Genomic DNA, 24,608 nt, shown 5'->3' with positions numbered 1-24,608 from the left:
GGTCCCCTCTGTCTCTGTGTGCCCCATGTCAGTGCTGTGTTCTGTGTCCTTGGGTGCCTGTGAGCCCACATGAGTCTCTGTCCAAATATGTATTTAGACACAGTCCTGTGTGCTGTGGGTCTCTTTGTGGTGTGTTTTTTGTGTCCAGGAGATAGGAGCTGGGATTCCTTAGATGTCCCAGTATAATTTAGCCTGAGGGAAGAGAATCAGACCAATTTGGTTCCTTTCCACGGTCATATATTAAACACATACCTTATACGGGGCCTAGAAATACATTCTTGGGGACACTCACAGTGCAGAACTACAGTGTGAGATGGGGTCTCCCCTCTGCATAGAAACACCTTGGAATTGGAGGTCTGGGTAAAGACCAGACCTGGTTTCTGTCTCAGCCACAGTTCTTCCTGTGGGGAAAAGGAGGGGCTGGTGCCTCAGACCACACACACACACACACACACACACACACACACACACACACACCTGAGGACAAGAACAAGCTGACAAAGAATCACGCTCTCCCAAGTCAGGTGCCACCAGCCAAAGGACAGGTGGAGATGCACACCGGACCACCTGCTGGAGATAAGAAGGCAGTGAGGGGAGAGTGTGCAGGAGGGTGAGTGTTGGGAGATAAGTGTCCTGATCGTATCCATTAGGAGACAGGAGAGAAAAGTACTATAGCAGGCTGAGCTGCAGCCCTGCTGCTTCCCACTCCCCTGAGCCACCCTGGTCCTAGGCTTCCTCAATAATGGTCCCAGTACCCCTCGGGTGAGAGACTGAATTAGAATAAGACAGTTCTCTGCTCCAGCCTGCAACCCAGGATGCACTCAGTCCACATTAGCCATTGTCATTGCTTAGTGCTGCCTCCTGGATCTGGGAACTGAGTGCAAAAGACAAAGACCAGCCAGATGTTCATGGCCAAAGTAACAATAGGCTGAGATGAAGGAGGGAGTGGTGAGGGAGTGGTGGGTGTTGCACAAACCCCCAGGAAGGGCTTTTTAGGCTAAGGAAAAACAAGCACAATGTCTAAGGCTGCCAGGCCATGAACAGCCAGAGAAATACGTGAGAAGACTGGGCAGCAGGAGGACTTCCGGAACCAAGATAACAGTAAAGCAAAAAATAATAATAACAAATAACAACAGATAAAGTAGTGAGGATGGAGCAGAAGAAGGATGTCCTTATTATTCATTCGTGTTTTTATGTTCCTTTTTTTCTTTCAACACGGGGTAAGTCTTAAAATAAAAAAGTAATCTGTTCCCTTTAGCCCCAGAAGGCCCTGCCTCCCTGGGCGAATAGGGTGTGGAGACTCAGGGCCAGGGGGCGTGGTCACTGGCAGGCCTGGGACTCCCGGGGAAGCTGATTGGCTCCAGAGCCTGCTCCGCCCAGCACCAATGGGGCAATTGGCCTCCAGGTGACCTGAGCCCTTGGACCCACCCTGTCCATTAGGTGCCTAGAGGTGAGGTGGGCTTGGGGCTGCTTAGCCCCAGGTTCCCATTCCTTAGCCCACTGTGATGACTTCCTTGAGGGAAGGGAAGGGGGAGGGAAGACTGCTGGAGGGGAGGGGGAAGAAGGGGCTTCCCCTGGAATGCTCAGAGGGAGCCTTATGGGGTCACTATCCCCCAAACTCCTGTTCTTTGGGTTAGGGAATGCCCAGCCCCCAGGGGATATAAAGCAGCTTTCCATTCTCACCCCTCACCTCAAGGCACTGATGACCTTGGGGCGATGATAGACCCCCCCCCCCGACTCATAGGCTCCCAGACTCGTGGGAAGGGGCTCTTTGAGCTTTTGCGAGGTGGGGGGTCCTTGGACTCACTGATGCCCCCTTTGGGGACCCAGCAGGTCCAACAATGACATTGCAAAAAGGTTTCTTTTTACAAAAGAAAAAAAAGGGAAAACAAGTGGTGTTTTCTTTTTAAATAAAAAAACCACAGACTATAAATAAATGTAAATATATAAGTGGATTTACTTGCAAGAAAATCAGATAGTATTTTTCTTTTAATTCTTTTCCAACTTTAAACTGTGAAAACAAACAAAAAAACGGGGTGGGGTGGGGGACTTAAAATTTAGCAGGGAACTTGTAAAGACAAAAACAGAATATATATATATATATATATATATATATATATATATATATATAAATCCATTTTTGAAAAATCATTGTGAGAGACGGGAGCTGGGTGTAGAGCTGGAGGGACAGGAAAAAGGCCCCAAGAGCTCCAGGGGGGTTCCTGCTAGCAGGAAGGCACTGCTGTGGAAAGAGGAGACCCCACACCCCACTCCTGGTCCCCATCACACACACACACACACACACACACACACACACACACACACACACACATCCACAGTCTTCTAAGGCCAGTGCTCATGGCTTGCTGTCACCCCTCACGCAACCAGGGGTGTGGCTCTGAGGAACTGGTCTGGTCTGCACCCTGCAAAGCCATGGATGACAATATTCCACACGATGCCCCCTGTGCCTGCCACTACACCATGCCAACACACGCACGTGCACCAGTCACATGTATGGAAGGGCACCAGCTAGAATCTGGGTCTGGATTCTAGACTTTCTTGCCATGTGGCCTTTCTGTATAAGCTTCTCTCTGTGTAAGCATGTGGACAGACCCAGACAGGCTCCAAAGGCCCCTTCTTGTGTTTTTATGACTTTTAATATCTGCCACTTGCCTGGAGGAAGATGCCTGAGATGACCAAAACAGCTGCCAGTAATTTCAATGACATTGAGAACACTTCCCAAGCCACCAGTTTCTTCTCTTCTCTTCTCTTCTCTTCTCTTCTCTTCTCTTCTCTTCTCTTCTCTTCTCTTCTCTTCTCTTCTCTTCTCTTCTCTTCTCTTCTCTTCTCTTCTCTTCTCTTCTCTTCTTCTCTTCTTTCTCTCCTCTCCTCACTTTTCCTGTCTTTGCCTCCCCTCCCCTCCTCTCTTCTCTCCTCTTCTTTCTCTCTTTTCTTTTACTCTCCTTTCTTCTCTCTCTCATACACACACACATTCACACACCCCACATGCCTCCTCACTGTGCTCCCCAGCCCCTGCCCTACATTCAGTGTCAAAGCAAAAACACACATGAGCCACTGTATCCTGCCACTCCACAGAAGGAGAGGACACAGGAGTTCCCTGAGCTGCTCTGCATGTTGTGTCCTCTCTTAAATGCTATAAGCCCATCACAGACATTGGAAGCAACTTCCTTTAGCAAAGAGGTCAGCCACCAGGGTTCCCCGCTGTCTTTGGGATCAGTGAGAAAGAGGTCCCTCTAAGGTTTGCTGGGAGGAGTGAAGGATGCCCTTCGTGGAGTGGAGAGAGTTTTCGCAGAGTGGGTCCCCAGAGGGGAGGCCACTTTGCAGTTAAAATTGCACCCCAGACAAGTATGCATGGACACCCCTGGTTTCTCCCCTTCCTTTGCCAAAGTGACAAGGGCCAGTTCAGACAATACAATCCAACCACTTTCCCAAGCCAGAACTTTTCAACCAGCCTTAGAGCCAGTCCTATGATGGTGAGGCCCAGGCTGGATGCACCCCAGCCTTTCTTTGTTATCACTCTCTGGGCACCCACCTGCCTGGAGGGTCCTGAGGTCCAGGCCAAGTTGAAGAGACACATTCACAAGGCCCACTCCCCACTGTCCTGCCTGTCTTTTGTCAAGAGGAAAGTTCATTCACTAAGGTCAGCAGAAGCTGGAGCCCCACGACAGCCCCAGCGCAAGACAGCACCAGCGTGGGCCAGAGGGCAGGGGAGGGCCTGAGGCCCCAGGGCACAGGGGTCAATTAAGTGTGGAGGCTACTGAGCTTCTCTTGGACTGGGCAGAAATGGCAATCTATCTCTCCCCACTCAAATGTGATCCCTTTCCCACTAGCTTCTACACCTGACCATCAAAAACCTAGGGAGAAAAAGAGAAGCAAGGAAAGCTAGCAAGCAAGTGCCCTGACTGTCCAGAAAGCAGTTCAATCCCCTGAACACGGGCCGTGTCTGTGCAGTGAGCACCCATCTTCCCAGGCTGTGAGTCCTGGGCCAGGGGCTACCTCAAGAAGGCCTCTGGTACATGGGGTGGCAGAAAGGGCTAGGGGGCTGGGAAGAAAGGGACCCGTAGAGACCCCCCCCCCAGGGCACGGCTTCCTATGGTGGGTGATGGCTTGTATTCAGCTCCAAGCAGTTCATGGAAACAACTTCCATTTTATTTTCTTGGTGGATCTTTTTTTTTTTTCAGACTGTTAACAGAAAAAAAAATTTAAAAAGCAGAAACCTGAAAAACAAACAAACAGAAAACAATCCTAGTACATAAAATAAAGATTTTTTTGTATAGCTTGGTCTTCATTTCAATGGATTTCTTTAATTGCTTTTTGCAACTCCCAGCATCCCATTTGAAGCAATTCTGTGTCTGTCTGTCTGCCTGTCTGCCTGCTTGCCTGCCTATCTGTCTGTCTGTCTGCCTCTCTCTCTCTCTCTCTCTCTCTCTCTCTCTCTCTCTCTCTCTCTCTCTGTCTCTCTCTCTCTCTGTCTCTCTCTCTCTCTCTCTCTGTCTCTCTCTCTCTCTGTCTCTCTCTCTGTCTCTCTCTCTCTACCTCTTCTCTCTCTCTCTGGCTTTTGAATGGAGAGCCCAATATTCATAGCCCAACTCTCTGACTCCAGAGGGACATATAAAAAGTTGTGAGTCCAGAAGACCTGTCCTTTATAGAAGAAAACTCTAGCTGGAGGCTATGATGGGACCAGAGAAATGTCTTTGGGAAAGCTCAGAGCCCCAGTCTGTCCAGCTCTTCTTCTCCTCTGCCTAACTCCCTGCTCCCTCCTCTTCCTCCTCTGCCTCCCCCCACCTCTCTGGCCTTCCTGAGCATTGGTCTGTGTAAGGGTGAGGTCAGGCGATGTCTCAGGGAATGTCTCATCTGGCCTAACAAGGAGCATCAGCTTGGACAGGCTTCCAAGGGAGATGGAGAGAGCTGGCCTGTGGCCAATCACCTTCTGCTTCACTGATGTACCAGCTCTGCAAAGAAGCATCCCCAGCTAGCCTGCAGACTACTCCTAAGCTGGCTACAGCAGGAGCTTAGCCATGAGCTACTCACTGTCACACACACACACACACACACACACACACACACACACACACACACACACACACACACCTCCCAGTCCCCAGGTGTGCTGGCCAGCTCCTACAGATTATCTCCTGTGGGACAACCACAGGACTCCTGTGGTTCAGTGGCCATGCCTTGGTACCTGGGGTAGCCATGGTGGATGGCTCACAGAAATGGACAAATTATGTGTGTGTGTGTGTGTGTGTGTGTGTGTGTGTGTGTGTGTGTGTGTGTGTGTGTGTGTGTGTGTATGTGTGTGTGTGTGTGTGTACCCATCCTGAGGCCTGAACTCAGGTCTTGGGCACTGTCTCTTAGCTTTTTCACTCAAGGCAGGTCTATCACTACAGTCATACCACTTCTGGCTTTTTGGAGATGAGTCTCATACTTTCCTGCCTACTCTGGCTTTGAACCATGATCCTCAGATCTTGGCCTCCTGAGAGGCTGGGATTACAGGCTAGGGATATTTTTCAATGGAGAGCTAGTCATTAGAACTTTTCCAGCACACCACTGCCTAAGTCTCTGTGGGGACCTGTGTGCATACAGGCTCATTCATGCATGCCTTAGAGACATATCCATGTCCACAGCACGTGTGCAGCGTGCATTCATTTACATGTATACTCCTGTGTGCATTTCTACGCATATTCCCATGCATGTGCACACACACACAGGCACGTACTTGTGCATTGAGGGACACGCATGTAAACATGTCTGATTTACTGGCCCCATTCCCTCCAGCAGGCTCTGAGCTTGTTCCAAGAGCACAGATGACAAGAATACAGGCCTTTCTGCTGGGCACTCTTGTTAGAGACACAGAGTTGGACAAGGCAGCAGAGACTTGTGGTTGCAGGAGAGGAGGAAGAGCCTGGGCCCAGCAGGGCTCACAGAGGAGGGGTAGTGTAAGGCTGAGGACTGTCCATCCCCAGCATTCAGGCTAGGCATGGGCTCATCCAGGACCTTGAAGATGCCCAGGTTATAGATGTGAACATTGAGGCCTACCGAAATGTGAAATTTGCCCACGGTCACACTCAACCAATTAGGAGAGCCAGGATTTGAACTCAGGGCAATGAGCCCCTCAAGTACAATAGTCAACTGCAATGTTACACTGTCTTAATAGTTCCATCCAACAAATATATATATATATATATATATATATATATATATATATATATATATATATATATATATATATATATATATTCTTTAACTCTTAAAAAAATTGCTCCAGATACTTAAGACACGCTTCTGGTAAACTGTACTAATACACAGAGAAAATAATTATTAATGTTTCTCTTTTTGCCCACAAAATTCTGCTTCCTGTCCACCTCAGTCCAGCACCACTTTTGACCTCTTGGAAGAGGGGACCCTCTGAGGTCTGCACCCAGCACCACACCAGGCTCGAAGGACCCCAAATATTGCCTTGTGGGGTCCTCGCCTGACTGAAGACTCTGCACACAGCCCTACTTGGCATATTGAAGGAAGTAGAAAGCCAGTGTGGTTGGAACAGAGTGGAGTGGGGAGGGGTGCAATGCTGGGCAGGGTGCAGTGGTGGCTGGGCCTGTCAATCATAGCAGACTAAAATAGACAGGGTCCCAAGTGTCTCCCTTTCCTGAATACGGAGCCCATATTTCACAGAAGAAATACCAGGAAGATGAAGCAGGTCTGCATGGTGCGGATGAAGGAGGAGATGGATGACAGAGAAAGAGAGGGGGCAATTTTAGGTTCAAATGCCATTCTAGAGTTGCTGATGTGAACACATGGTCCCCAGCCCCTGGACAATCAGGATTCCTCCTCAATTGTCATAAACCAGGACAGACTCAGTGAGGAAGAGGAAGTGAGGAACCAACAGGGCTTGGGTGTGGGAGGCCTAGAACTCCAGTTTTTTTTCACTGTCCTAGCACATTCCTATCCTTCCCAGTGACTTTGTCATGCATCCAGGTTCAATGCAGAATCCCTCCTCCTAAGATGATCCCTTATGCAGAGTGTGGAACCTGGGGTCTCTTCTGCAGGCTGCGCCTCTCCAGTGGCAGTGAACACAAGTGCTCACCTCTTCTCTCAGGATTTGTATGGCAGGGCAGGTCATTTCTGAGATGCACATGGACACTTCAGAGCTGCATAGGTCTCCTTAGATAGGGGTCCAGGAGGGCGGCAGCTGAGGTCGTCTCCCGTGGGAGCGGTGATTTTCCCTTCATCTGGGGTGGCAAGTCAAGTTCTCAGTAAATTTTTTCTTTCCCCCCATGTGACAATTATCAAGACACTTTTCACTTTCTCATGGGTGATTCTCTAGGGGGCAGGGGAGTGGTGCAGTCACTTACCTCTCCTGGATCCCAGTAGGCTAGCAGGAGACACTGAGGCCCAACTTGAGATGACTGTCTGTTAACAACCTCAGCAGTCTGTAAGCCATGTGTCCCCAAAGTTTCTTACACAAAGTGCCCCTTCTCTTTTTTTTTCCAGTTCAGAGACTTGAACTTAGGGCTTGGGCACTATTCCTGAGCTGCTTTGGCTCAAGGCTAGCAGTCTACCATAGGTGCCACAGAACCACTTCTGACTTTTTCTATGTAAGAGCAGCTAAGGAATTGAACCCAGTGCTTCATGCATGCTAGGCAAGCACTCTACCACTGAGCTACCTTCCCAGCCCTCCTCATCTCAGTCTCATATATGATGTTTTATCATCATATATGCTATTAAAAAAGAAAAATGGATCCCTGTACTGATGCAAACTCAGGAGCCTGATATCAGAGAATCAAGGTTCAAAGCCAGCCTGGTGAAGAAAGAAAATGAGATTCTTATCTCCAATTCTTATCTCCACTCTCTGGTGGTAGAGTGCCAGTCTGGAATAAAAGAGCTCAGCAACAGCATCCAGGCCCAGAGTTCAAACCCCTGGACTGGTACAAAAGAAAGAAAGAAAGGAAATAGAATGAGACATTTCTGTGCAGGAATTTCTTTAGCAATAATGGCCATTTTTTTCTAAAAATGTTTTCATCTCTAGAGAACCCATTTGGAGATGAGAGGTAAACAGTTCATGCATATTCCTGAAAGCAGGGTGATCTCTTTTCATGCCTGGTCGTTTCTGAGGAGGTAGCTTCATTCTCTAATGCCCTACTCATTTTCATCATTATCAGTGGTGATTTTGAAGCAGAAATTTGTCACTGTGCTCAGGAGAGGATCAGTAGTGACTCCTCACCCTGGATTTCTGGTCTACCTCATTCAATATGACTCCATTCCTCACCTGGACCCTTCTGGTCTTGCTGACAATTCCTCTGCCCTGTTCTTGTCTGTTTCAAGAACATGAATTTGCCTTTCTGTGTCTGACTTCTTGCATTTTCCACAGCGATCTGTAGTTCTAGAGATGTGGCAGCAGATGACAGGATTTCCTTCTTGTTCCTGGCCTAGTCGGACTTTGTGATGGAAATAGACTACATCTTCTTTTTTTGTGTGTGAAACATCTTTTTATTAAACAGCAAAGCCGAAATGCAACACAATTTTAAATATTTGTAAAATTAGGTCACAACACGGATGCAAAATATTTGCAGTGTGACTATTACATCTTCATATAGTTAAAGTCATTTATGAAATCTTATACTTACACATAAGATTATCCCATAATTAAAGTAGTTCAAATCTAATAACCATAAGCTATATTAGTAGATCTCGTTTCACACATTTCTCTCCAGACACCATGGAGCTTCTGGGTTGTTTCTTTGCTGTGGTGAATAGTGCGGCAGTAGATATGGTGTTCAAGGACCTACATATTCTTGACAATATGCCTACATATTTCATTTTCCATTGCTTTTTTTCTGTCGGTTGTGGGGTCTAAACTCTGGGCCAGGGTGATGTTCTTCAGCTCCTCAGCTCAAGGCTAACACTCTACAACTTGAGCCACAGCACTACTTCTGGCTTTTTCTGCTTAGGTGATGCTGAGGAATTGAATCCTCGTCATCATGCATGCAAGGCAATCAGTCTATCACTGAGCTACCTTCCCAGCCCCTCATTTTCTATTCTTTTTTTTGTGCTCAGTGATGGGGCTTGAACTCGGCCTGGGTAGTGTCCCTGAGCTCTTCAACTCAAGGCTATGGCTCTACCATTTGAGCCACAGTGCCATTTCCAGCCTTTGCTGCATATGTGGTGCTGAGGAATCGAACACAGGGCCTCCTGCATGCAAGGCAAACAGTCTATCACTGAGCCACGTTCCCAGTCCCTTTTTTGCTTTTGAAGACAGGGTCTCAACTGTGTAGTCCAAGATAGCCTTGACCCTAGTATCCTCTTGCCTCAGCCTCCTTAGTGCTGGAATTTCAGGTGCATGTCATTAAGCCCAGCTGCATTTTTTACCTAACTGTTCATCAGTTCCATTGTGATCCCAAAGAGATGCTTAAATGCCTTGATGAGAGGATCATCTACAGGGAAGCTCTCAGTCACTCTTTGCCTTCCTGGGGTGTGGGGCCTTCTCTTCACCTCAGTGCAGCTTCCTGCTCTGCCATGCCCTGGGGGAGGAGGACTTCTGTGCCCACCAGGGTTAGCTCATCTCAGTGATGTCACTGCACTCAGCACACGTGACATCATTATCCTCTAAGCACTGGAGCTAGGCAGGAGAGGCACACAGGGGAGAGTTTGCAGTCCACTGCAGTGGTCACAATCGGAGCTTTGGGGTTAGGACCCTGTCTACCCATGCTGGCCTAGGCGGATGTCCCTTGCTCCCAGCCTGGTTTCTTCAGGGGAGGGAGGGTCTCACTGCTGCTTCTCCCTTCATGTGAACACACTTCGAGAATTTGATGCACCTGTTCTCTGGGGCTGCTGGAACAAATAGCCTCACCCAGAGGCTTACATTCACAGTTTCTATGGGGATCCACTCTGCACTCCTCTCCTCACTTCAGGCCCAGTTATGGTTCTTGATATCCTTGGGCTTATGGATGTATCCTCAGCCTCTCCCTGCCTCTATCCCCAGGCTGTGCCCACTGTGTACTGTGTTTTCTCCAGCTGGGGTGCTTAGGAAGACACTGGGGTTGTCTATAGGACCCACTCTCAATTCAGAGTGAACTCATCATGGGATGTTGAAACAGTCACCCATAGACACTACTTTCCTGTTCACCAGCACTGGTTCAGGACTGGGAAATAGCTTACAGCCCATGTGTAAAGACAAACAAAATTCCCTGATTTTTCTCCACATTTCCATCACAGTCAACAGAAAAACTTTGGCCCTAAAAAGCGTGATCATTTCTCCCCAGTAGAAAGCAAGCATTTTCTTTTTTTCTTTCTTGTTTTTTTTTTTTTAATGTGAAACTAGAACTTCCACTTGGTATGTGATGCTTTTGCTCATTGTCTGGTGCTCTATCACCAGAGCCATACCTCCGACCCCGAGCATTTCCTTATGCAACAGCAGACACAGCCCGGCCCCTCTACTTTGTTCAGTTCTCATCCTAACTTCCACTGCTGAGGATGTGAAGGCCCAGGTTGCTTGCCTGTGTTTCTGACTCTGCTCCCACGTGGGCCTGATTACCTCAAAAAAATCAGGACTGGAGACAAATCCTCATGGGTTCACCATAAAGGATGCTACTGAAAAGATTTGTATGACAAGGCCCTGGGAGCCAAGAGCCCCAAGAGTCTACACCCCCTATGCTCCACGAACCCTCACATCTTCAGCTATCTGGAAGCTCTCCAAACCCTCTCATTTTGTTCTTTTTTTTCCATACAGACTTCATTGGATGGGGAAGACTGTGTCAAAGTGTGATCAAGCAGAAAGGGAGTGACAGGGTGCTGACAGGGCCAGGTTGGGGTCCTAGCAATGCCTCTGCCTGCACCCTTTGGCCCTCTTGTTGGCACATGGGGCTGGACCCATCCCGTTACGAGTCTTGGGATGTACCATCAGACATTGGTCAGTATTCTGCTGTGATGGCTCTGAAATGGAAAGTCTGGGTCCAGTAGTTATCATGGCCCTCTTCTGAAACAAATCTCAGATTCTATGGCCTGCACTCCGGAGGGAGTTAATGAGCCAGAAACTGTGCACGCAGACCCAATGAACAGTCTCGGGTTCCCGTTCACCCATGGTGTTACCCACAGCACGGCTGTGGATCCCCTTATGTAGTCTTTGCTATTTTGAGAAAAGATCTTACTATGTAAGCCAGGCTGGTTTGAAGTTACGATTCTTCCACATCAGTCTGCTGAGTACTGGGATTATAGGTGTGCATCAGCATACCTGACTTTTGTTTTTGTAGTAATAGTATCCTAGTGTTTTTTCTCTCATCATCACCATTAGCCACAAGTCTTGTGTTTAAATGCCTGTTCCACCAGCCATCCTCTTAGCTCCGTGAGCTGGCCAGAGTCTCTGCCTTGTGCTGCACCTCACAGGATTGACACTGTCAGCCAGCTTCACACCTTGTATGATTGCTTTGAGGGTTCAGTGAGTTTGCAGGTGTGTGTGCCTTGTCTAGGGCCTGGCCCCAAGCATGCATGTGTGCATGCTATGCAGCGGCTGCTACTAAGTGGAGTATGTGGTGTAGTAGCCAGTAGTGGGCAGTGTGTGTGATCTTATGTGAACTTGGAAAGTGCGTTGTTTCTATTGAACTGTGGGATCCAGGTCAGAGGAGGGCATGGTGGGTGTGCTGAGCGTCTGCTCCCAGCACTGTGGAGCTCCCTTAGTCTGGGATTACTGACATTCTCCCTTCTTGTTCTCTCCTCAGCTTCACCTCAACAGCATCAAGAAGCTGTCCACCATCGCCTTGGCCCTTGGAGTGGAAAGGATGTGAAGTGAACTCCTCCCCTTCCTTACAGGTGGGGACTTTTGGGGCCCAGTGCAGTGGGGATGCCTGGAGATGGCTTCTACTTAATAAGAGAAGCCCACGGCAGGGGCCCTGGATGATGGGGTACAGAGGCTGAGGGGCAGGTAGACAAGCTTTATGTACTGCAGGACTGTGTTGAGGGGAAGGCTGAGGAAGAGGAAGGTGGAGGCAGGATGTCCTCTTGGAAGTCTGCGGGAAGGCAGCCACAGCCCTGGAGTGAGACTCCCAGCCTGAGACCTGCCTTGGGCTCTGCAAGGTGGAAACAGTCGTGTGACTCTTACTAGACACATGGAGAGCATTCAGTCCATTTAACACATAACTCTTGGCTGTAAGGACAGTCTCATCAGAGAATGTTCTGTCTGCCTGGATGGAAAGAACTGGGGCTTGGGATGGGGGGAATGTGGGAGCTTCAGACCAAGAACCGCCGGGGGATCCAGACAGTTGGGGTCAGAGTCCCAATGGACGTTAGGTTCCTTCTTCTCTGGACTTGTTGCCTGGAAGCCTCTCCAGTCGCATATGCAGGCCGAAAAACGAGGTGCTGTCCACACAGAAAAGCAGAAGTCTCGGCCTCATGCATGCAGAACATGCAGGATTGGTTGTGTGAGTGATTACTGCAGCATGATTGTGGGTTAGAGCAAAATGCCAGGCTGGCATCTTAAAGGACAGCAGTGTAGTGTCACAGTTCTGTATGTGGTGCTCTGAGCCCTGGGTGCTTCTCTTCCTGTGGTGAGTCCTAGGTCAGAAAGGAAGAATCCCCGAGAACGCTGGTTCCCCACCCTGGCCTGCCTAGGCCTGAGTCCTGAGACTGTGGCTGGGCTTGTCACTGTCTTCGGGTGGGAGCCGGGCACAGGGGCCTGTGGTTGTGGGGAGGCTGGGGGAGGGACAGCCTGCAAAGACTCCAGAAGGCAGTAGCTGAACCGAGTCTGAACAGATAGAAAAGGATTTTTGGCAGAGAACAGTGCTGAGAGTGTAAGCTGTACCTGAGCAGGAAATCTGCATACCACTGTGTTGCATAGGATGGGACTCAGTCTCCCCTCCCTGAGGGGTGTAGAGTGGCCCTGTCACACAGTGTTCTGCCACCCACCCCCAGCTCATATCTTTTTCTTTGTGCTGGCCATATGGGAAAACTCTGGGTACTGACAGCTAGCTTGTGCATCTTGGGGCTGGGATCCCAGGGTGCAGGGGCCCCAGGAAACTGGAAGTGGCACTAAGCTCCAAGTGGTAGAGCACTAGCCATGAGTAAAAGAGCTCAGGGACAGCACCCAGGCTCTGAGTTCAAGCCCCACTAATGATTTTCTGCTGCCCCTATCCCCCCCAAAATTCATTATAACAAGGATCCATCTGCTTTAAAGGTTTCTCTGCCAAGGCATTCTCAGCTGTAAGAAGTGAGTAGTTAGGGATTTTAATGAGGTAGAAACAATGGGAAGGTAGATACAGTCTGGTAGGGACCTGACAAGGCAAGGTGTATGCAGTGTACAATAGTGGCCACCATCATGCCAGGACTCGGGTGTGACCCAGGAACACAAGTTATATGGCACCTGTCCTAGCAGTCAGTCAATGGTTACTCCCAGATCTGACCTGGCGTGAGGGCTTCCCCCCAAAACCTCCCCAGGACTTTCTTGCCCCTCTGGATTTTGCTGTTTGGATCACAATGGCAGCGATTCACCAGACATGTGGTTTTTTGAGATTGGCGACCACAGTGTGGCCTGCTGTACCAGCAGGAGGTGCACAAGGAGTGTGGCTGTAGCCCCTAAGCTAAGGATGCAGGGGGGGGGCTTGCTAACCTCCCAGCCAGTTCACAGGCTGAGTTGCACCTTTGTGTCACACCCATTTTTCCTGGAAGGATTTGTCAGGAGCTTCAAGTCATCCCCAGGAGTGAGAGGTGAGAGTGTCTCATCCCTCCTTCATATTGAGCATAGTTACCAGGTGCTGCAGTGAATGAAGCCAAGTCAGGAGCTGGCTGTGAGCTCTGGCCGGCAGGTGTGGTGCGGGAGACCAGGAGTTGGGGGGGTCCGGCCACGGAGTTGAAAGGACACAGGGAACAGGAAAGGGATTGTACAAGATGGTGGCGCAGAACTGAGGGTGCTCAGGAAGAACGGAGGAGACAGATATGGAGACACACATCCTGAATGTGTGAACTCTCCAGAAGTAACGAGTCCAGCCAGGGCTGCATGTCAGCATGACTACGGGAGGCTGTGCTTTCAGCAGACTGCAGTGGTGTGTGGGGTGCAGAACCTAACCTTGAAATGAAGAGGTGAGGGAGAGACAGAGCCTAGGCCCAGAGTTCAAGCCCCATGACTGAGCAAAGAAAAAAAAAGAGGAAAAGCTCATGGAGCATTGCTGAGTGCTGTGGGGGAGGGAAGCGCGGGGTGTGGGTTGTCTTGGATTTGGATCATGCTCAAGACAGTGTCATGTGGATGGAGGGTGGGGTGCTCCTGGGAAGCGGGTGCTGAGAGGGGGTGTGGTGGGGGCAGGGAAAGCCTGTGTCCCTGCACAAGGCAGGGAGCTGGTGGAGGATGAGCACTGCCCCTAGGCCAGGAGGCTATGTCCACATACACGCTCTCGAAGGTGATACAGACGGGGACGATCTCTGGGGACCGGAACACCAGGGTCAGGAGAGGACCAGGTGTGGGTAAGGTTAATGATGACACCAGACAGCTCCCCATGGAGCCCAGAGCACGTGTGCTGGGTGGAATGACTTTGGGATGGATTAATGATGTGGGGTGTGGAGGGAATCTGGCTGAAGCAAGTGTGGGGGGAGGCAGTGCAGGAACATTGGGGCCTGTGGTTCAAGCCTTTCTGTGGTGGGGTGGCTGTGAGAATTTTAGGATCAGGAGGAGGCGCCTGGCTCAGAGCTCACAGTCCACTCAACAACAGGCATAGTCCCTGGATGGCTCCTGGAGGCAGGCCTGCCATCTGATTGCTTTCCTTTTCTGTGCCAATTCCAGGACTTGAACTCAGGGCCTGGGACATGTCCCTAAGCTTTTGTGCTCAGGGCTGGTGACTGTCCCCTGGACATCAGAGCTACTTCTGGCTTGCTGTCACCCTGCAATTCATTCCTGAGAAGAGAAGGGTGGAGGTGGAGTGCCAAGGACAGGAGGCTCCTCCTGTCATTCAGCACAGCAGCACTGACCTGTACCCCAGAGGCTGTGGTAAAGTGACCTCATACCAAGGGACATGAGGAGCACTACAGGAAATGTCACAATAGCCAAGCAAGGGACTTTCTCAAGGAGCCTTGGTGTTTGAAAAACAAATTTATATTAAAAAATGTGCTTTTCAAAATTATACTTAATATCCTTGTTGAATTAGCTCAGATTCTAGAGATATGTAACATAGACCGCCAAGGAAAATAAGAGTTGTGAAAATAAATTATGTGGAAGAAATAAGCACAGACAAGACTAAGGGAGTAATCTCAGGAAGGAGCCATCAGAAGGATGTTTGTGATCAGAGCTACACAAGCAGGACTCCCTTCCTTCCTTCCTTCCTTCCTTCCTTCTTAACTTCCTTTCTTCCTTCTTCTTTGCTGGCTTGCCATCTCTCTTCTCTGTCTGTCTCTATCTGTCTGTCTGTGTGTGTCCCTCATTCTCTCTTTCCTTCTTTGTGCCAGTCCTGGGGCTTGAACTCTGGGCCTCCATTCTATCCCTGGGATGATTTTGCTCAAGGCTAATGCTCTACCACCTCAGACACAGCCCCACCTCCATCTTTTTTTTATTGGTTTACTAGAGATGAGAGTCTCAGAGAGTGTTCTGCCTAGACTGGTTTGAAATGTGATCCTTAGATCCTGCCTCCTCAGGAACTCAGAACACAGGCATCAACCACCAACACCCAGCTACTATGTTCTTTCCAACTTCTTTCCTCTCCAGAACAGAAAGGGCTTTAAGAATTATTTGTTTCATTGCATGAGGAACTATTAAAGGAAGAAGGAACAAAAAATCAAAGACTCAAAATGGAATTAGGAAAATATGTTAGGTGAGTTTAACCAGTTTATCTTGAACTTGACACGACCACCACTTAATGGAGCAGATTCTCTGGAGGAAGTTGACATGATCTAATAAGCATTATTTCAAAATCTAACATTTTCACTTTCATATAGTTTTGTGCGCCAGCACAATAGAGACAGAAGAACACACACAGAGATATAGAGCACACAAATGCGCAGGTGTGGACATGTGTGCACACTTCTATCTCTCAGCAGATGACTTTTATCTAGGTGTGGAGATTTTTGAATGGCCAAGCAAAGTTCAGCAAAGATGCAAGCTTGGTGGTCCTCAGGGGAGGACCACTTTCTTCTTCTTTGTGCAGGTGAAGAAGAGGCTGCAGGAAGTGTAGTGTCCGCTCATGAGCAGGAAAGGGCTGAGGGCTGGGAAACAGCTCATAGCAAACACCCCTATATGGTGCAACACAGGGCTGGGGTTGTAAATCACAGACAAGGAAATCTGATAGATGCAGGACATGGTGTAAAAGGAGACAAAGGTAATCACCAGGAGGAGGATGCTTATGGTAGCTCTGGACTCGAGAAAGGCTCTGGTGGAGACACTGGTCCTCTGGATGTGTCGCATTCTCTGTTTGTGTCTGTACAGAACAAAGAGCGTGGAGGTACTGACCCAGAGCATTAGCCCCAGACAGAGAACATCAGGCACCAAGAGCATGGCCACATACAGCACATCAGCAACAGGGTCGTGAAGCACCGAAGAACAGTATCCATAGGCGTTTAAGTGTGTCATGTTGTAGTGTGCTTTGGGTCTGGTCATGTACATGAGAAAAACAATGCTCACCAAGAGGAAGACCCCCCAGCTGAGATAGACATTCGAGACAATGTGCTTGTGGGCTCTCCACCTCAGCCCTGCCCACCTGGAGTCCCCCTGTCTGATGCTGATAGCAATGAAGATGCTCAGGGAGCAAGTGCTACCGATCGACACACCCCTGCACACTCGGTAAAGATAGAAGACCATTTTGCACCCCACATCATTGAAGAAATTTCTCCAGCCCCAAGCCACCATGGTTTGGGGAACACCCCTACACAGAAGACTTAGGAAGTTTGCCACAATTAAGTGCCTAAGAATCAAGTCTGTGGCTCTCATCCTGTTCCCCATGCATGAAAAGTATAGACAATTGGAGAGAAGATACAAATTACCCACAAAACCAACCACAGTCTGGGCTAAGAGGATCACCCCCATAGACACATGGGCATCTGCCATCCTCTCTGTTCCTTGAGTCTCATCCAGAGGCTCTGGATTGGGAAACTGAAGCCTGCATGGTGCCAAGGGAACTCAACATTCTCCATCCAGCATTTAGACCACTAGAAATACTCTCCTACTGTCTCTCATGTATTAGGAAAAATCCCATTCTATTCATCCATTGGGAAGAAGAAGATGGCATGTTCAGGGAAATGGTGAACCTGGAGAAATGGCATTAAGGGAAAGTGAGTCAGGTTCTGAGATGAAGGCGGCTGCATTTCTCATCCGTAGAATCAGATCTAAACAAGCAAGGCCCTAGTGGCTCAAGCATGTAATCTTAGCTATTCAGGGGCCAAGAATTTTGATTCCCAATTCAAAGTTAGCCCAGAGAAGGAAAGTCTGTGAGACTCTTCTCTCCAGTTAAGCACCAGCAAACCGGAAGTAGACCTGTGGCTCAAAGTGGGAGAGGCCTAGCTTTGAGCAAAAAGGGCTGAAGGAACATGGGCAAGCCCTGAATTCAAGCTCTCTGACTGACTAAAGAAAAATTTGAGGGGCTGAGAAGGTGGCTCAGTGGTAGAGCGCTTGCCTTGCATGCATGAGGCCCTGGGTTTGATTCCTCAGCACCAAATAAGCAGAAAAAAATCTGGAAGTGGTGCTGTGGCTCAAGTGGTAGAGCGCTAACATTGAGCTGAAGAGCTGAGCGACAGCGACCAGGCCCAGAGTTCAGGCCCACGACTGGACCCAAAAAAGAAAAATTGCAACATGAGTGACACGTTCCCGGGATCACATGCACTTATACCTCAATATGCTGGGCGTATGAATGGATCACAGGTGTCAACTTTCCTCAATACAGAGCCCACATTTCACAGAAAAAATACCAGGAAGATGAACCAGATCTGCGATAGGGATGGTGCGGGTGAAGGAGGAGGTGAATGGCAGAGATTGAGAAGGGACAATTTATAGATTCAAATGCCATTCTAGAATCGCTAATGTGAGCACATTGTCCCCAGCCCCTGGACAATCAGGATTCCTCCTCACTTGTCATAAACCAGGACAGACTCTGTGAGGGAGAAGTACTTAGGAACCAACAGCGCTTGGGGGTAAGGGGCCAAGAACCCCAGTTCTTTTCACTGTGCTAGCCCATTCCTAGCTTCCCTGTGGCTTTGTCATGTAACAGAGTTGAATCTAGAATCCCTGCTCCTAAGGTGATCCCTTACCCAGAGTGTGGAACCTGGGGTCTCTGTGCAGGCTGCGCCTCTCCAGTGGCAGTGAACACAAGTGCTCGCCTCTTCTCTCAGGATGTGCATGGCAGGGCGGTCGTTTCTGAGATGCACATGGGCACTTCAGAGCTGCAGCGGGCTCCTTAGTTAGGAGTCCAGGAGGGCGGCAGCTGAGGTCATCTCCCGTGGGAGCGGTGATTTTCCCTTCACCTGGTGTGGCAAGCCAAGTTCTCAGTAAACTTTTTCTTTTCCCCCATGTGACAATTATCAAGACACTTTTCACTTTCTCATGAATGCTTCTCCAGGGGGGAAGGGAGTGTTCCAATCGCTTATCTCTCCTGGATCCCAGTAGGCCAGCAGGAGACACTGAGGCCCAACGGGAAATGACTGTCTGTACACAACCTAAGCGGTGTGAAAGCCATGTGTCCCCAAAGTTTCTTACCCAAAGTGTCCCTTCCTTTTTTTTCCCTGAGACTTGAACTCAGGGTTTGGGCACTGCTCCTGAGATGCTTTTGCTTAAGGCTAGCACTCTACCATTGTCATGACAGAACCACTTAAGGCTTTTTCTATGAATGTGCTGCTGAGGAATTGAACCTAGGGCTTCATGCATGCTAGGCAAGCACTCTACCACTGAGCCACCTTCCCAGCCCTCCTCATCTCAGTCTACTTTTGTTTTATCATCATAAATGTTGTTAGAAAACAAAAATGGAACCCTTTCCTGATGCAATCTCAGGAGCCTGATATCAGAGAATCAAGGTTCAAAGCCAGCCTAGGGAAGAAAGCCCATGAGATTCTTATCTCCAATTCTTATCTCCACTCTCTGGTGATGGAGTGCCAGCCTGGAACAAAACTAACCAACAGCATCCACGTCCAAAGTTCAAATCCCTGGACTGGCACAAAAGAAAGGAAATAGAATGAGACATTTCTGTGCAGGAATATCTTTGGCAATAATGGCCATTTTTTTCTAAAAATATTTTCATCCCTAGAGACCCCATTTGGAGATTAGAGGTAAGCATTTCATGCATATTCCTGAAAGCAGGGGGACGAGCGATCTCTTTTCATGCCTGGTCGTTAATGAGGAGTTAACTTCAATCTCTAAGTTCATACTCATTTTCATCATTATCAGTGGTGATTTTGAAGCAGGAATTTGTCACTATGCTCAAGAGAGGATCAGTAGTGACTCCTCACCCTGGATTTCTGGTCTACCTCATTGCATGTGACTCCATTCCATACCTGGACTATTCCGGTCTTGCTGACAATTCCTTGCCCTGTTCTTGTCTGTTTCAAGAACATGCATTTGCCTTTCTTTGTCTGACTTCTTGCATTTTCCGCAGCGATCTGTACTTGCACAGATGTGGCAGCAGATGACAGGATTTCCTTCTTGTTCCTGGCTTAGTCATAATTTGTGATGGAAATAGGCTACATCTTCTTTATGCATTCATCCAGAGATGGGCCTGTCACTCCAGTGCTCTGAACCTGCCTGACTTTGCTCCAGATGACCATGTCCAGTGTCACTTGTTGGGAGCCGACAGCAAAGTTTAAAGGTCATCTTGACCCTGATGCTCACTTGAAGGCACATACAAAACACCAGGTGCCCGGGATTGCTTTGCTATGTTTGCAGATTTTGTTTTACTTTCTACCAGTTGACCTTGTCTTGTTTTTACTACACTCTGTTTTTACTGAAATGTTCCTTGTTTTTCTGGACTATTGTAACCTTATGTTACCTCTTGATTCTAATAGTATATGTTAGGGAAAGTTAAAAATAAATGTTGCTGCAATCTTGAGCTGCAGACCCCCCCGACCCCATCCTTCATCTTATGTCATTATTTTTCCGCATCCTCGCCCCTTAATTCAGGATTCCTTTTCATTGCCAGTAGGATCCGGCAAGTGATGCCCGAACAGGACCCTGAAAACCTGGGATCAAGGTAGAGGACCACGCTAAGGTAAGATTACGTCCAGAAACTTAAAATAGAGAGCAGGAGAGAGTATATTCAGGAGTAAGAAACTATGGGGCAATTAACAGCCGCACGCTGTATGTGCAGGCTCTCAAGGGTATGCTTCACGCTTGAGGACTGAAAGTTAGACGTAGTCAGTTGAATGTTTCTTTCACTTTGTTGAGTAAGTATGCCCCTGGTTCCGGGAGGAAGGAACCATTAGTTTAGAAACTTAGCAAAAAAAAAATGGAAAAAAGGATTCAAGGACCCTAGGATGCAAATGGCCTGTAAGTTAAAACATTGTTGCTTTGTAATTGTCTGGTATCTGTGTAGCCTGCAGGTTCTGTATTGGGGTTCGCAAGAGGTCTTGGAAGAAGGTCAATAAGAAAGCAGACTGGGCCGGTGGGAGCCATCCCCCGGATCCTCATGAGGGTAAACTATTCACTAGTGGGGACATTTGGGCCCATCTGTAGTCCGGCACTTTCTGTCTGACAGTCTACAACACACATGCTTAAATGTTTTTTTGTCTCAATGTTTGTGTGTATGTATTCTGGAATTCTTGGAATGTTCCTTCTCTCAGATTCATCCTGATGCGAGAGTCCAGAGGAGACTGAGTTAAAACCCCTTTTAATATCTGTTTCTCTCTAGCTCATTTTACTTCACTTTAAACTGACCCCCCTTTTCTCCCCTTCATTGAGAGTTCCTCCACCCTCTCTGGATCCAGAAGTAGGAGGACTGCTGGGGGATGAAACACCTGGAGGATCTAAGAATAACTTAAAAGGGCCGGCAGGGAGAACTCACAGCTGGATGAGAATGCCACTGACCACCTGCAAGTGACACCAGCAACATCTTAGCCTAGGGCCTTGCCTCAGGGGTCTGAGTATGGGGGAGAACCTGTCCTTCTGAAGGGGGCGGCCATTAAGGACTTCTTTCCCTTGCCCCAAGATGACTGGGAATTCTCCTCTACCTTAGAAGGCCCATGGGTCAATGTTTGAAGGAATCTATAAAAAAAATCCTCCGGAGGTAAGTAGAGGGATTTCCAGTCCCCTGGTAAGTGGATTTGAGTCCCAATTGTGAATGGTGGTGAGATATTGCCCCATTCACTGAGACCTGATTTTGCCTTTGTGGCTACTTGTTTGTCCTGTATACTTTGGTGTGTTTTCTGTTCTATGTTTTCTGAGGTAGGGATAAAATGGGGGCCCATTATCCCCCAACTCAGCCTTTGGTTGTTGTCTTGTCTACTTCTGTTTTAGATTTGGTACCAGTTTAAAATGTACGTACAACTGATTTTGATTTTTGCATGCTTTAAGATCTGTGTGTTTTCTATGTTTTTTGTCAACATGTTAAAGATAAGGATTATCAGCATGCTGTAACAATTAGGTGAGTTTAAGTTTAAATTTTAAAGGGTTATGTGGTTTAGACATCACAAAAAATTTTTAAGAATTTGCACATTGCTTTAAATGACTTTTTAAGAATTCTTTAACTTAAAAAATTAAGAAATCTGGTATTTTAAAATGCATAAGGCTGTTTACACTATAATCAAGTTACCTGGCTTAACAAAAATGTCACCGCTACTCAGAAGAGTTGATTTGGGACTCAAAGTGGCAGAGTGCTAGCCTTGAGCTGTAGAGCTGAGGGACAGCATTCAGGCCCTGAGTTCAAGTCCAGTGACCAGCTAAGAGAAATGCAAATGAGGCATTTATCCCAGTGTACAGAAGACACTCCTGGGAAAAGAGCAATCTAGAGGAATAAGCTGTGCTTGGATGGCAGAAATGTCAGATTCTAGAGTAATTTGTGCATGGCGCTTCAAAAATTGGTCTGAGCCAGGAGGTTATGGGAAGATAGATTGTAATCATGCCTAATATCCATGACTATCTACCTTGTAGGGACAGAAACTTGTTAGTAATCTGTGATAGTACTAAAAAGCTAAAGTTATAAAATATGGGGGATGGTTTAAATCCCAACCCCTGTATGTGCCAAAAGGCCTAATTGGCAGTAACTTTTGAGCTAACACCAGCTACATGAAATTTCTCTGTTCAGGGAAAAAGTTTGTAAACCTGAGAGTGTGTTTCTATTAACATCTGTTTAAAGGCCTGCACAGGTGACTTAGGCATTGTTAGGGTCACTAGAGGTCACATTACTAAAGATGCTTTTACAAAACACAGTGCTAAACAAGCTACACTGCTGTAGCCCGAGAAAAAGACTGTGCATTTGTCAAAAATTAAAATATTGCCCTTAATGACATCTAACCTTGGTAAAATCTTTGTAAAATGGACTAAGGTTATAGGTTCTGGGTAGGTAGGTTCAACACCCCTGAGTCAGCTTGAATAAGTTACAGAAGATGAATCTTTGCCCATCATCCACTTTTTAGAACAAGGGACCAGAGTCATAAAAGAAAACGTGGCAAAATAGACAGAAGCAAAAGGCATGGAAAATAGTAGTACAGGCCTGAGCCCTATCTGCCTAGAAAATCAGCCCTATTAAAAGAACTATCTAGTTAAAATGATTGTCACGTTAGTAAATTGTCCTGGGCTATTGTCAAAATAGTCTTAAACACTAGTGGGGCCAGAGCCTGCCAAGCCTATGTATTACTTGTATCCTTAACCAGTCTGTGTAGAAATTCACAGTCCAGCATGAGGTGTGACAGTCCCTTGGAGCCACTGAGAGACCTTGCTGCTGCTAATGCTACAGCCTGACAGTCACCTGGAGGAAATCTACATTCTTACCCAGACCACCTCCATCATGGAAAAAATAGACTAAACTCATGCCTCATTCCATTTTTTGGATGGCTTTGCTTTGTCCATGTTACCATATACCTACTCTAATTTTATTATGGCTACTCCTCTTGCCAGGGAGACTGGCAAACATTGTATTGCTCCTTTCCAACATTGCTTTGCCACTATGGGACTTCCTAAACTTATTAAAACTGAAAATGGTCCGGGATATGTCAGACAAGCTTTTCAAACTCTTTGTAAATCTTACCAGATTTTTCACTTTACAGCTATTCCCTATATTCCTCAAGGACAAGAAATTGTTAAACAAGCCAATGGGCTGTTAAAACAGCCAATTTTTAAATTAAAATGGGGGAATTTTACCCCTTCTCTCCTGTTAATATTCTTCTCATGCTTTATTTGTACTAAATTTTTTAAGCTTAGATTGGAATGTCCTTTCTGCAGCACAGCGGTTTTGGGAAAAAAGAGAGCAAAGAGCTTTTGCCCAAGTTAAGTGGAAGGATCCTTTAATAGGTGATTGGCTTGGGCCTCGATCTGGTTTTAACTTGAGGTCGAGGACATGTTTGTGTTTTTTCACAGGAAGAAAATGAATCCCGCTGGTTGCCTGAGCTTTGTGTTATGATTGTGGAGGCTCATTCAGATGACACAAATGTTGACACATTGGGCTTACTTGCCGGATCCCCCGATTGTGCATCCTGCAACATGGGAGGGAGTTGAAGTACTCATTCACGTCAATAGATCAGCACACAGTACAAACCCCTATCCCTTCATCCAACACACCAAGATGGGAAATATCTCAGCTTCAGATATTGGAACTCCTTTTTGCTTTACCACCAGCTCTAAGGCTCCATTCCAGGCTGTATTATAATGCAATCCATGACTCCTAAAATTTTGATCCGGACACAAAATTAGATCTACAATATTCAGATGACATCTTTGCCAACTGCATACCCAGTTCATGCAAATTCTACTCCATCCTATATGATACCCCGTTGCATTAATTCTTCACAAATAGTAGTTTCTACAGGAGAGCCTCATCCAATAAGGTGCAGGCATGTACAGCCATTTGTTACCAATATTTCTGGAACTAACTCTCAATTAATGGACTGGTCTGGAGCTAATCTTACTAATAAGTACAATCTTGGACTGTGGTGGATGAATGAGCATCCTCTACATCATGTTTGGATGCTGGTGGCTTCACTCAACAACATAACCTGGTCCAATTCATTCTTAAAAAAATAATTATGAGTTGTGTATCACCACCCCATGTCATTATGTGTGGACTGTTTAATATTTCTGTTGGATCTAATTATTTTAATGTTACCTGCTCTAATTGTTCTTTTACTAATTGCTCCTATAGCGGCATAACTGAATCCATACTTATTGTTAGACAACCATCTTTTGTTATGCTTACTGTAAATATTTCTGAAAGTTGGTATGAAGATTCCAGCATTCAGGTGTTAAGACCATTGTAAGAACTAATGCCCCCTCGTCTATTTGTTGGGCTACTTGTAGCTGATGTTTTGGCCTTTATTTCGTTAGCTGCCTCCGCAGCAGCAGCTGCTGTAGTGCTAACACAAAATGTACAAACTGCCCATTATCTTAATCAGCTTGCTCATAATACTACACAAGCCCTACCTCTAGATTCTAAAGTGGCAAAAACTGCTAAAAAAAAAACTGTTTAAACAATTTCAACGCTATATTCCTTCCC

The 24,608-nt window shown here is 47.3% G+C and overlaps 1 protein-coding gene and 1 pseudogene across 1 annotated transcript; one reads left to right on the top strand and one right to left on the bottom strand.

Moving 5' to 3' along the window:
- Window positions 1-10,878: 10,878 nt before the first annotated feature.
- The window catches only part of LOC138812428 (serine/threonine-protein phosphatase 2A 65 kDa regulatory subunit A alpha isoform-like), a 91,704-nt pseudogene continuing 77,974 nt past the window's right edge, over window positions 10,879-24,608 (top strand).
- On the bottom strand, window positions 16,103-16,786 carry LOC138812382 (vomeronasal type-1 receptor 4-like). The gene has a single exon (XM_070000336.1). It carries the CDS (start codon window positions 16,784-16,786, stop codon window positions 16,103-16,105), a length of 684 nt encoding a protein of 227 aa, XP_069856437.1.

Source organism: Dipodomys merriami, unplaced genomic scaffold (genome assembly GCF_024711535.1).
Source record: "Dipodomys merriami isolate MVZ:Mamm:240054 unplaced genomic scaffold, mDipMer1.0.p SCAF_57, whole genome shotgun sequence".
In the NCBI taxonomy this organism is placed as follows: Eukaryota; Metazoa; Chordata; class Mammalia; order Rodentia; family Heteromyidae; genus Dipodomys; species Dipodomys merriami.
The sequence above is the reverse complement of the archived record's forward strand: the minus strand, read 5'-3'. Positions and strand labels throughout refer to the sequence as shown.